The 13,476-nt window shown below is 42.2% G+C and overlaps 1 protein-coding gene across 3 annotated transcripts in view; it reads right to left on the bottom strand.

Moving 5' to 3' along the window:
* LOC110526531 (synaptotagmin-7) overlaps positions 1-8,873 on the bottom strand; it is a 115,408-nt gene extending 106,535 nt beyond the window's left edge. For all 3 annotated transcript variants that reach the window (XM_090238797.1, XM_036980917.2, XM_036980918.2), the window contains exon 1: positions 8,543-8,873. In XM_090238797.1, the coding sequence (XP_090094923.1) occupies positions 8,543-8,576 (34 nt within the window). In that variant the 5' untranslated portion in view covers positions 8,577-8,873. The remainder of the gene's footprint in view (positions 1-8,542) is intronic.
* Positions 8,874-13,476: the final 4,603 nt, after the last annotated feature.

Raw genomic sequence — 13,476 nt, 5'->3', positions numbered from 1 at the left:
TGTAACAGTAGAGACACCACCGTCTAGTGAACCAGAGTGTTATGTAAGAGTAGACACCACTGTCTCTAGTGAACCAGAGTGTTATGTAACAGTAGAGACACCACCGTCTCTAGTGAACCAGAGTGTTATGTAAAAGTAGAGACACCGTCTCTAGTGAACCAGAGAGTGTTATGTAATAGTAGAGACACGTGTGTAAGCATACGCCCATCCTAATTTACCCACTTACACGCACGCACAAACACACACGCATACCTCTCTCCTTCCCTTTTGAATCTAAATTCCCTTCAATCCAAGTCAGGCTCCGTCTTGGTTAATCAATGTGACGGTTTACTGAGGCTGTGTGGGACAATGTCTGACCCAGGCAAAACACCATTCAATTCCCTGCTTCCCATCCATGCTTTTCTCACTTTCTGTCTCTCTCAAATAACATTGCCCTAGTATCACAAGTCTCACTTTCTTTATATATTTACCAGCCTGATTTCCCGTCTTTCTGTCTCATCTTTGCCTTTTGTGTAAAAACAAACAGAACCACATCTTCTCCAATCCTGCCTTCCAGTCTCTGTACTCCCTAAGTCTGTATGATAGTGAAAGGAACTGATCTCTGTGCCTTCCCCCATTACACACCAGAGTTATACCACCACTGGATAAAAATACATTCATTTCAGATGGCTATTATTGCCAGCACCTGATTAATAGCTGCTTTTTCCTCCCTCCCTCCATCTCTCTCTCTACTCTCCCTCTTTTCAGCTCCTCCTCCCTCTCCTCATATAAAACACTGATAAGTCAGATGATTGGAGCTCATTATTTCTCCTTTTAAGAAATGTAATATTAACAAGACATTTGACAATGGATCTGGATACTGGTATTAATAGGCAATTACCTCAGACGTTTACAAACTGCTGGGATGGAAAAAGCTCCTCAGCATGACTGACCAATGTGTGTGCATCCTTCTCCACGTTTGTCCCCTCCCTCCCTCCCTCCTTCCCTACTGTCTCCCTCCCTCCCTCCATGCCTACTGTCTCCCTCCCTCACCGTCTCTCCTCTGTGTCTGGCCCTGACAGAGTCATGGTGCTACAATCTGCCAGAACATCTCTTATCCACAGAACAGATGATAGAACTAGAGCGATGCCATGGCAAACTCCCAGATCACTAAAGACACAGCAGAGTGAAACCATTTCACTGTCCTCCACTATCAACGATCCAGCCCACATGAGACAAGGCGCACTAGACAGACATTACAGACACCCTGCAGCCAAGCTATCACAGATTCCATCCACACTAGAACACATCAGGTAAAGGTCATAAAAAGGGCATGGAGTGTATCTGCAGTACAGGCGGTTATGTGAGTAGTCCAAAAACACACAGACTTTGTGAACGTAGCTAGATCTAAGCTGATAATTCATGTATTGTATATGCATAATGACCACAATGCTTTGAAAGGAATGGCAGTTTGTTTTCCAGTGAAGAAATATTACCCTGATCTAACTTATCTAACATGGGAGACCTGAACACGTTAGATAAACGTCCTGACATCTAACACAATACCTCTGACCTTCTTCAAGTGTTTGGATTATTGCTCTGCTATGACAGTGCCACCCTGCAGGAATACCAATAAACAGGATGGATAAAGGTGATAAACCCTCCATCAATTACATAACATTTTACATACAGTTGAAGTTGGATGTTTACATACACTTATGTTGGAGTCATTAAAACTCGTTTTACAACCACTCCACAAATTTCTTGTTAACAAACTATAGTTTTGGCATGTCGGTTAGGACATCTACTTTGTGCATGACACAAGTCATTTTTCCAACAATTGTTTACAGACAGATTATTTCACTTAGAATTCACTGTATCACAATTCCAGTGGGTCAGAAGTTTACATACACTAAGTTGACTGTGCCTTTATACAGCTTGGAAAATTCCAGAAAATTATGTCATGGCTTTAGAAGCTTCTGGTAGGCTAATTGACATAATTTGAGTCAATTGGAGGTGTACCTGTGGATGTATTTCAAGGCCTACCTTCAAACTCAGTGCCTCTTTGCTTGACATCATGGGAAAATCAAAAGAAATCAGCCAAGACCTCAGAAAATAAATTGTAGACCTCCACAAGTATGGTTCACCCTTGGGAGCAATTTCCAAATGCCGGAAGGTACCACGTTCATCTGTACAAACAATAGTATAAAATAGCATGGGACCATGCATCCGGCATACCGCTCAGGAAGGAGACGCGTTCTGTCTCCTAGAGATTAATATACTTTGGTGCGAAAAGTGCAAATCAACCCCAGAACAACAGTAAAGGACATTGTGAAGATGCTGGAGGAAACAGATACAAAAATATCTATATCCACAGTAAAACGAGTCCTATATCGACATCACCTGAAAGGCTGCTCAGCATGGAAGAAGCCACTGCTCCAAAATCGCCATAAGAAAAGCCAGACTGGTTTGCAACTGCACATGGGGACAAAGATCATACTTTTTAGAGAAATGTCCTCTGGTCTGATGAAACAAAAATAGAACTGTTTGGCCTTAATGACCATCGCTATGTTGGAGGACAAAGGGGGATGCTTGCAAGCCGAAGAACAACATCCCAACCGTGAAGCACGGGGGTGGCAGCATCATGTTGTGGGGGTGCTTTGCTGCAGGAGGGACTGGTGCTCTTCACAAAATAGATGGCATCATGAGGGAGGAAAAGTATGTGTATATATTGAAGCAACATCTCAAGACATCAGTCAGGAAGTTAAAGCTTGGTCGCAAATGGGTCTTCCAAATGGACAATGACCCCAAGCATACTTCCAAAGTTGTGGCAAAATGGCTTAAGGACAAATTCAAGCTATTGGAGTGGCCATCACAAAGCACTTACCTCAATCCTATAGAAAATGTGTGGGCATGTCACACCCTGACCTTAGTTATCTTTGTTTTCTTTATTATTTTGGTTAGGTCAGGGTGTGACAAGGGGTGGTTTGTTGTGTTTTTGTCCTGTCTAGGGTTTTTGTATGTTTATGGGGTTGTTGACTAGTCTAGGTGTTTTGTATGTCTATGTTTAGTTGCCTGTGTCAGCACTATTATTATAGCTTCACGTTCGTTTTGTTGTTTTTGTAAGTTTGTTTAAGTTTCTTCGTTTCATTAAAGAAGATGTATTCTCATCACGCTGCGCCTTGGTCTCATCGCTATAACGAACGTGACAGGGCAGAACTGAAAAAGCGTGTGTGAGCATTGAGGCCTACAAACCTGACTCAGTTATACCAGCTCTGTCAGATGGAATGGGCTAAAATTCACCCAACTTATTGTGGAAGGCTACCCAAAACGTTTGACCAAAATTAAACAATTTAAAGGCAGTGCTACCAAATATTAATTGAGTGTATGTAAACTTCTGACCCACTGGGAATGTGATAAAATAAATAAAAGCTGAAATAAATCACTCTATTATTATTCTGACATTTCACATTCTTAAAATGAAGTGGTGATCCTAACTGACCTAAAACAGGGATTTTGTTACTGGGATTAAATGTCAGGAATTGTGAAAAATTGAGTTTAAATGTATTTGGCTAAGGTGTATGTAAACTTCCGACTTCAACTGTATACCATTAATATGACATTTATCATAGCATTATTAATGGTATGTTTAGATTTTGGCCGCAAGCAGGCTCAAGATTCTGAAATCACTGAGAAACCTTCTATACTTTTTTCCTTGGCTTTGTGACCTCTATAAATAATGGCAGGAATTTTATCAGAAAATATTTATCACCGTGTTGAGCTTCCACCTAACCCCACTGACCAAAACCTACAACCCCCTAAAACTGCTTTTCCACTGACAGGCCATTGGTTGTGGCGGTTGAAGAATTCAAGACAACATGTAGTTATTGCTGTTGTCTGATAAGCGAGTTAGGGCTCAGATGTGGTCTAATCTTTACCTAGGGCTGAGATTAACCAGAGTCAATAGCTCCAGTGTGTGCCGATGTCAGATCACCTGCCACTGCAGGGATCCCCCCACAGCACAGCACAGGCTGCCTGTCAGGGAACCATTCCTGATGGGAATTAGATTCCCTGCTGGGAGATGGATTGGTGGAAACCATTCCAGAGTGGAATTAAGACATGCTGGACATTCTGGATTCCACAGCCTTGTAGTCCTCTGTGAAAGCCAACATTTTGGATGTATGTGATATACTAATAACGGAGGGACAGACATCTGTATTGGAAAGGATTGCTGTGCAATAAACACACCATCATCTAACTGTCCTATTGGCCATCCAGTGTGTGGTACAATTTGACAGAATTGTGCTAAAATTAATCAACTTAAAAAAAGATTATTTGACTGTTCATGTTGTTCTTTTCCCCACTTGTTATAGATAGAATCATACGATTAGAAAATATATTATGATACATCTATAGGCAAACATGAATTATGCCAACAACCATCCATGAAACCTGCCAGTAAAACGCTTGTCTAATATAGACCTTTCGCCCCACCCGAGACAGGGAAAGGGAGACAGAGCATTCCATGACTATGTGTATTTTCACACATCCACTGCAGTGCCAGTGGCCTTGTGAGGAGAGGAAAAGCTGCCTACACTTATCCCTGTAATGAAATAGTTAGATTCTGCCCAAAGCTGCCAGGGGCACAAAGAGTCTTAATCATTATGCCTACTTCTAAATAAACAAATATGTATATTTTTCTGCATAGGTTATCTAGCATACCCCTTTACCTGTTCAATTGTCATTTTAATGAGGGTGTCATTTTTACTGTTGTAAATCACACATCTCAATATACTGCACTTACATGCCTAGGACATAAAAATTACAACAGTACACGGGATACAGGCTAGAGGTCGACCGATTATGATTTTTCAACGCCGATACCAATACCGATTATTGGAGGACCAAAAAAGCCGATACCGATTAATCAGACAATTTATTTATTTTTTTGTAATAATGACAATTACAACAATACTGAATGAACACTTATTTTAACTTAATATAAAATCAATTTAGCCTCAAATAAAATGAAACATGTTCAATTTGGTTTAAATAATGCCAAAACAAAGTGTTGGAGAAGAAAGTAAAAGTGCAATATGTGCCATGTAAGAAAGCTAACATTTAAGTTCCTTGCTCACAACATGAGAACATATGAAAGCTGGTAGTTCCTTTTAACATGGGTCTTCAATATTCCCAGGTAAGAAGTTTTAGGTTGTAGTTATTATAGGAATTATAGGACTATTTCTCTCTATACGATTTGTATTTCATATACCTTTGACTATTGGATGTTCTTATAGGCACTTTAGTATTGCCAGTGTAACAGTATAGCTTCCGTCCCTCTCCTCGCTCCTACCTGGGCTCGAACCAGGAACACAATGACAACAGCCACCCTCGAAGCAGCGTTACCCATCGCTCCACAAAAGCCGCGGCCCTTGCAGAGCAAGGGGAACAACCACTCCAAGTCTCAGAGCGAGTGACGTTTGAAACGCTATTAGCGTCACTCGCTCTGAGACTTGGGGTAACGCTGCTTCGAGGGTGGCTGTTGTCGTTGTGTTCCTGGTTCGAGCCCAGGTAGGAGCGAGGAGAGGGACGGAAGCTAACTAGCTAGCCATTTCACATCGGTTACACCAGCCTAATCTCGGGAGTTGATAGGCTTGAAGACATAAACAGCAGAGCTGCTGGCAAAACGCACGAAAGTGCTGTTTGAATGAATGCTTACGAGCCTGCTGCTGCCTACCATCGCTCAGTCAGACTGCTCTATCAATTCATAGACTTAGTTATAACATGATAACACACAGAAATACAAGCCTTAGGTCATTAATATGGTTGAATCTGGAAATTATCATCTCGAAAACAAGACGTTTATTCTTTCAGTGAAATACGGAACCGTTCCATATTTTATCTAACGGGTGGCATCCATAAGTCTAAATATTTCTGTTACATTGCACAACCTTCAATGTTATGTCATAATTACGTAAAATTCTGGCAAATTAGGCGACCTAAACTGCTGCATATACCCTGACTCTGCGTGCAATGAACGCAAGAGAAGTGACACAATTTCACCTGGTTAATATTGCCTGCTAACCTGGATTTATTTTAGCTAAATATGCAGGTTTAAAAATATATACTTCTATATATATATATATATATATATATATATATATATATATATATATATATATATATATATATATATATATATATATATATATATATATATATGATGTTTATGGTTAGGTACACATTGGAACAACGATAAGAATGTGTTCTTAACTGACTTGCCTAGTTAAATAAAGATTAAATAAAGGTGTTAAAAAATACAAATAAAAATCAGCCAAATCGGTGTCCAGAAATACCGATTTCCAATTGTTACGAAAACTTGAAATCGGCCCTAATTAATCGCCGATTCCGATTAATCGGTCGACCTCTAATGCAGGCACCTATCATGGCATCATCATTCATACACTAATAATAGGCCACACAAGCTCCCAGAACAGGATCGCCGAGTGCTAAAGCGCGTAGCGCATAGAAATGGTCTGTTCTCAGTTACAACACTCACTACTGAGTTCCAAACTGCTTCTGGAAGCCACGTCAGCACAAGGCTGTTTATCGGGAGCTTCATGAAATGGGTTTCCATGGCCGAGCAGCTGCACACAAGTCTAAGATCACCATGCGCAATGCCAAGCGTCGGCTGGAGTGGTGTAAAGCTCTCCGCCATTGGACTCGGGAGCAGTGGAAATGCGTTCTCTGAAGTAATGAATCACGCTTCACCATCTGGCACTCCGACGGACAAATCTGGGTTTGGCGGATGCCAGGAGAATGCTACCTGCCCCAATGCATAGTGCCAACTGTAAAGTTTGGTGGAGGAGGAATAATGGTCTGGGACTGTTTTTCATGGATCGGGCTAGGCACCTTAGTTCCATTGAAGGGAAATCTTAACGGTACAACATACAATGACATTCTAGATTATTTTGTGCTTCCAACTTTGTGGCAACAGTTTGGGGAAGGACCTTTCCTGTTTCAGAATGAAAATGCCCCCGTCACAAAGCGAGGTCCATACAGAAATGGTTTGTCGAGATCGGTGTGGAAGAACTTGACTGGCCTGCCCAGTACCCTGAACTCATCACCATCGAACACCTTTGGGATGAATTGGAACGCAGACTGCGAGCCAGGCCTAATCGCCCAACATCAGTGCCGACCTCACTAATGCTCTTGTGTCTGAATGGAAGCAAGTTCCTACAGCAATGTTCCAACATCTAGTGGAAAGCCTTCCCAGAAGAGTGAAGGCTGTTAGGGCAGCAAAGGGGGGGACCAAATCCAGATGAATTCCCATGACTTTGGAATGATATGTTTGACGAACAGGTGTCCACATATTTTTGGCCATGTAGTGTAGGAACTTTTTGGAAGACTTGGTGAAAAAGTAAATAAGCCAGTAATTCTAGAATGGATGGAAAATGAACAAATCTCACATTTTCTGTGTTCATAAAAGTTTGCAATTTGCTTTTGCTATTTTATGTGGATAGATTTAGGTCATTTTATAGAGTATAGTGTTCAGAAACCCACTTGTTCCAGACACCATCCTCTCAACAAATGACCCTCAATATATAGGCCTATTTTGCAAGTGATCTGTCACAAAAGGGATGTTCAAAGGGACACAGTGTTTATAGAACTATGCCTTCTTATAATATTCAGACTACAGACAATAATATTTATTGGAACTGGGTGATTTACTGGAAGTGCATTTTTCACTGCCATAATGAGTCCATGAATGAATAAAGCTGTTTTCAGCCATTTTCACGTTTCACCTGACAGTCTTCACAGAGGATCATTCAGTTCACACATTTCTCTCCCTGAGCAGCAGGTGTTTGCTGTCAAGGTGTGCAGCCTACTGCTGGCCACCAGGGGTGACACTTAGGGGCGGGAAGAGGGCCACTACTTCTCCATGTCACGCCCCCGATGCACGTGGGATACATTTCTTAAATAGGTGCCCCCCCACACACATACACACCCACCCACACACACACACACTATTCTCTTCTCTCCCCCTTTCTCTCAGACAGGGGCACAAACACCCGTTGACATGATAGGAGATGAGGTGACCTTGTGTGCTTTGCCGCTCAGTTTACCTGACGTGAAAACCGGTGACACTCGGGCATGTAGGCTAACGTTAACAATAATGAGAGAACAACAAGTGTACAAGCATCTTTATCTTACACCCGAGTCTCCATGCTGCCAGCCTTTATTGTAGTCATTCCATCTACACAATTGCCTTTGGTGCGGTCTATGAACGATGATGTAGCCGTTGAATGTCATCCAGGCACATGACAAGGAATGTTACGAGTAAACAACATCATGGGCTATGCATGCTGATAGAGATGACACTAGTAAAATCAGCAATAACATGCTGCTTGTGTTATGGCGATGACTCCCAGCATCATTACTTGAGACCAACAAATCATACTCAAGGGCGTTTTTGAACCAACACAAGAGCCTCAAACAAACTAGCCTAAAAGGGAGACAGACAGTCTGGCATGGAAAATATAAATTGAGGTCTTTATCTCACCTTTGCTGTTCCCTTCTTCTCTGTTTAGATGCATGGCTGTTGCTTTTTTTTAGGTAAAGCTGTATTCTTCTATTTTAATTTTGAAGGAATAGCTTTCGTGTTGAAAACTCCAATTCCAATTTTGCTTTTTATTTCTGCCTTATATTGTCTTGCTACTCAGCGAGTGCGCGTGGACGCGCGCGTATTTGAGCGTCCTCCCCGTATTTCGCTCGAGCAGGTAGGTAATGTTGGTGCCTGAATCTATTTAGGATCTCTCTCGCTCTCTCCTTTGTTTCTCTCACTCTCTCTCTCCAGTTCAGATGCGCTCAAAAGGGATGGTCGCAATAAGATTGCAGGGAGGAGACGGGCGGGGTGACGTGACAGCAGTCCGTGCAAAGTACTCGAGCTGGAGTCAAAATCCGTGTTCGGGCTATGGTTCCCGCCAGTTGATGGAACCGTACACTTTAATGTTGCCAATTTTTTTAAGGGATTTCCTCGTCACCAAATTGTACGCTCCTCGTTCGACCAAGTTAGGTGTTAGTCTACAATCACAATCCTTATCCTCACCTCAATCACTATTATCCCTTCATTTCATAAACATGTCCTTTGAGAATTCCAGAAACCGTCTCAGATGGCTAATATAGAGGGGTCGAGAGAGGGATTGATTCACCACAAAAAGAGACCTGGAAATGTGTGTGCCTTTGTGGCCTCATAATTAACCAAACTGGAAATGTGCGAATAGGTGTCTGTAGATGTGTAGTCTCAGCCTGGTTTGGTTGGTAGTCTATGGGCGACAGGTTGTCAGTGACTCCCAACTGCATGTGGAAAATTAATTGGGGGTCGTGGGTGAGAAACGGTTGCCTTTTCTCGCGCGCACATGCTGTAGCCTACCATCTTCACATTTTTTGTGTGATTAACGTTGGTTCATCCCCGATTATTTGAGCCTGTTAATTTTAACACTCAATCTGTATTCGCCATAGGACTGTTATAGCCAATACGAAAAGTTGATTTACTCACCGCTCACGTCCACCCGTAGCAACATGACTGACATGGCTCACCAGCGGTCCCTAGTGTTGTAGAACATCGAAAATTTTTATTTTATGAAGGCCTATTCAAGTTTGGTGTAGCCTAATCTTATTTCCGCATCTTCATTTGACTACATGCCAAATATTTAATGACGTGGGCTATCAATTACGCATTTAATTGATATTGATAAGTAGGCTAGCCCATATAAAATTGAGAAACATTTTTACTCAAATTTTACATTTTAAATGTTTTAAACCAAAAGTGCTAAAGAGACTGGGTTGTATGCATACAAGACGGTCTATGCAGAAGCATCTACTTTTGTCTCACCCATCTTCCATTCCTTAACCTTGAGTGCTCAATAATAACTGAGGCCAAAGACACCTCCATGAGATTGGAGTTGATATGCTGGCCCTTGGAGCGATGCTGGCCATGTGCCTCTTCCTGTCTCATTGTGAGCCTTTTGGCTGCAAGATAATGCTTTCTCTGTCCCAGAACTCAGTTGTCTGTCTGGCATCTCTCTCTCACTGACACGGAGTGTACAAAACATTAACAATATTGAGTTGCACACTTCTGCCCTCAGAACAGCCTCAATTCGTTGGGGCATTGACTTTGCAAGGTGTCAAAATCGTTCCACTGTGATGCTGGCCCATGTTGACTCCAACGCTTCCCACAGTTGTGTCAAGTTGACTGGATGCTGTCAATGGCGTGCGTACTGGGAGCGGAGTCAGGTGCAGGAGAGCAGAGAGTTCTGAACAGGCGCACACTTTATTAAGGCAGGAGAAACCAACAGCCACTGCGTCGAAACCTCCAGCCAATGCAAAAGTGCAAATGCGCAAACAGTCACAATAATATTGTATGAACACAATGACATACCTCGTGAAATAAAACACGGAATAAATGCATACCAGTAAAGCGCGCCAACATAGACACGTAACACGAAACAATCTCACACAAAGACATGAGGGGGAACAGAGGAATAAATACATGTAGTGTGATTGGGGAATGAAAACCAGGTGTGCAGGGAACAAGACAAAACAAATGGATAACTGTAGCGGCGATGGCTAGAAAGCCGGTGACGTCGCCCGAACAAGGAGAGGGGCCGACTTCGGTGGAAGTCGGGACAGATGCCCTTTGGGTGGTGGACCATTCTTGAGACACACGAGAAACTGTTGAGCATGAAAAAGCCAGCAATGTTGCAGTTCTTGAGACACTGAACACACTGGCTTTCAGATTTTTTTTTTAAGCCACCCATCAGAGTAAATGTCATTCTGGTTCATTTGCTCTGTTGTATTGTGAGCAAATGTTAAGGTTGAACACCGACACATGTGTTGCTTTAATGAGGCTTAAGTATTTAGTATTTAGTCAGCCACCAATTGTGCAAGTTCTCCCACTTAAAAAGATGAGAGAGGCCTGTAATTTTCATCATAGGTACACTTCAACTATGACAGACAAAATGAGAAGAAAAGAAATCCAGAAAATCACATTGTAGGATTTTTTATGAATTTATTTGCAAATTATGGTGGAAAATAAGTATTTGGTCAATAACAAAAGTTTATCTCAATACTTTGTTATACACCCTTTGTTGGCAATGACAGAGGTCAAATGTTTTCTGTAAGTCTTCACAAGGTTTTCACACACTGTTGCTGGTATTTTAGACCATTCCTCCATGCAGATCTCCTCTAGAGCAGTGATGTTTTGGGGCTGTTGCTGGGCAACACGGAGTTTTAACTCCCTCCAAAGATTTTCTATGGGGTTGAGATCTGGAGACTGGCTAGGCCACTCCAGGACCTTGAAATGCTTCTTACGAAGCCACTCCTTCGTTGCCCAGGCGGTGTGTTTGGGATCATTGTCATGCTGAAAGACCCAGCCACGTTTCATCTTCAATGCCCTTGCTGATGGAAGGTTTTCACTCAAAATCTCACGATACATGGCCTCATTCATTCTTTCCTTTAAACAGATCAGTCGTCCTGGTCCCTTTGCAGAAAAACAGCCCCAAAGCGTGATGTTACCACCCCCATTCTTCACAGTAGGTATGGTGATCTTTGGATGCAACTCAGCATTCTTTGTCCTCCAAACACTACGTGTTGAGTTTTTACCAAAAAGTTATATTTTGGTTTCATCTGACCATATGACATTCTCCCAATCTTCTTCTGGATCATCCAAATGCTCTCTGGCAAACTTCAGACGGGCCTGGACATGTACTGGCTTAAGCAGGGGGACACGTCTGTCACTGCAGGATTTGAGTCCCTGGCGGCGTAGTGTGTTACTGATGGTAGGCTTTGTTACTTTGGTCCCAGCTCTCTGCAGGTCATTCACTAGGTCCCCCGGTGTGGTTCTGGGATTTTTGCTCACCGTTCTTGTGATCATTTTGACCCCACGGGGTGAGATCTTGCGTGGAGCCCCAGATCGAGGGAGATTATCAGTGGTCTTGTATGTCTTCCATTTCCTAATAATTGCTCCCGCAGTTGATTTCTTCAAACCAAGCTGTTTACCTATTGCAGACTCAGTCTTCCCAGCCTGGTGCAGGTCTACAATTTTGTTTCTGGTGTTCTTTGACAGCTCTTTGGTCTTGGCCATAGTGGAGTTTGGAGTGTGACTGTTTGAGGTTGTGGACAGGTGTTTTTTATACTGATAACAAGTTCAAACAGGTGCCATTAATACAGGTAAAGAGTGGAGGACAGAGGAGCCTACAGGTCTGTGAGAGCCAGAAATCTTGCTTGTTTGTAGGTGACCAAATACTTATTTTCCACCATAATTTGCAAATAAATAAATTAAAAATCCTACAATGTGATTTTCTGGATTTCTAATTTTGTCTGTCATAGTTGAAGTGTACCTATGATGAAAATTACAGACCTCTCTCATCTTTTTAAGTGGAGAACTTGCACAATTGGTGGCTGACTAAATACTTTTTTGCCCCACTGTATGTATGAGTACCTCAAGAGCCTATGTATATCCCAATGTTGGGATAGTTACCACTTTAGGGAAAGGGGATACCTAGTCAGTTGCACAACTGAATACATTCAACTGAAATGTGAATCAGAGAGGTGCAGGGGGCTGCCTTAATCTACATCCATGTCATCAGGGCCCAGGGAGCAATTGTTGTTGGGGATTAACAGCCTTGCTCAAGGGCAGAACACCACATTTTTCCACCTCGCCAACTCTGGGATACAAACCAGCAACCTTTTGGTTATTGGCCCATCGCTCTTAACCGCTAGGCTACCTGCTGCCATTATAATGTTATTAACTTTAGATTGAAGTGTGTAATTTGCAACAATATTCAAGAAACATTTTATTTTGCAATATACAAACTTACAATTATGAACAGGAGTGACATTTACTCTCATGGATGGCCAAAAATAACTATATTAAAGCCACACCCATAATAGGCCAAGGCTCCTTAAAATAACCTAGAATTACATTAAAAAAGACCCAGCATGAAAGTGAATAAAAAAAACAATTGATGGTTGAATTAACCCATATTTGTTAATCCAAACAACCCAACATGTTGGGTTATTAACGCAACCCAACTGGCTGTGTCAAAATAACCCAGCGTGTGGTCTGTCCAATATTTACCCAGCGCAGGGTTACCAAATAACCCAAATTGGGTTGCTTTTAACCCAGCATTTTTTGGAGTGTAGGTTACAGCCCACTCAGAGCTACACACTGGATCTCAAACAAATACTCCAATACCCCTGTCTGCATCTCTCGTAGCACTTGCCCCCCCCCCCCCCCCTCTCTCCCATCATCATCATCTCTGGCATGAATATTAATTAACCTGTCACACTGTCGCCTCTGAACTCAAGGCAACTCTTTCATCAACGCAACTTCAGCAATACTTTGATCCTCAAGGGTTTTCATTGACATTATGTCATTTTGCAGCCGCCAGCTTGCCCCAATACCAATCTGCATGGGGGAATAAGCTAATGTAG

The sequence above is a fragment of the Oncorhynchus mykiss genome, chromosome 6 (genome assembly GCF_057628025.1).
Source record: "Oncorhynchus mykiss isolate SJ-2025 chromosome 6, ASM5762802v1, whole genome shotgun sequence".
Lineage (NCBI taxonomy): Eukaryota > Metazoa > Chordata > Actinopteri > Salmoniformes > Salmonidae > Oncorhynchus > Oncorhynchus mykiss.
Note: the sequence above shows the minus strand (reverse complement) of the source record. Positions and strands in the feature narration are given on the sequence as shown.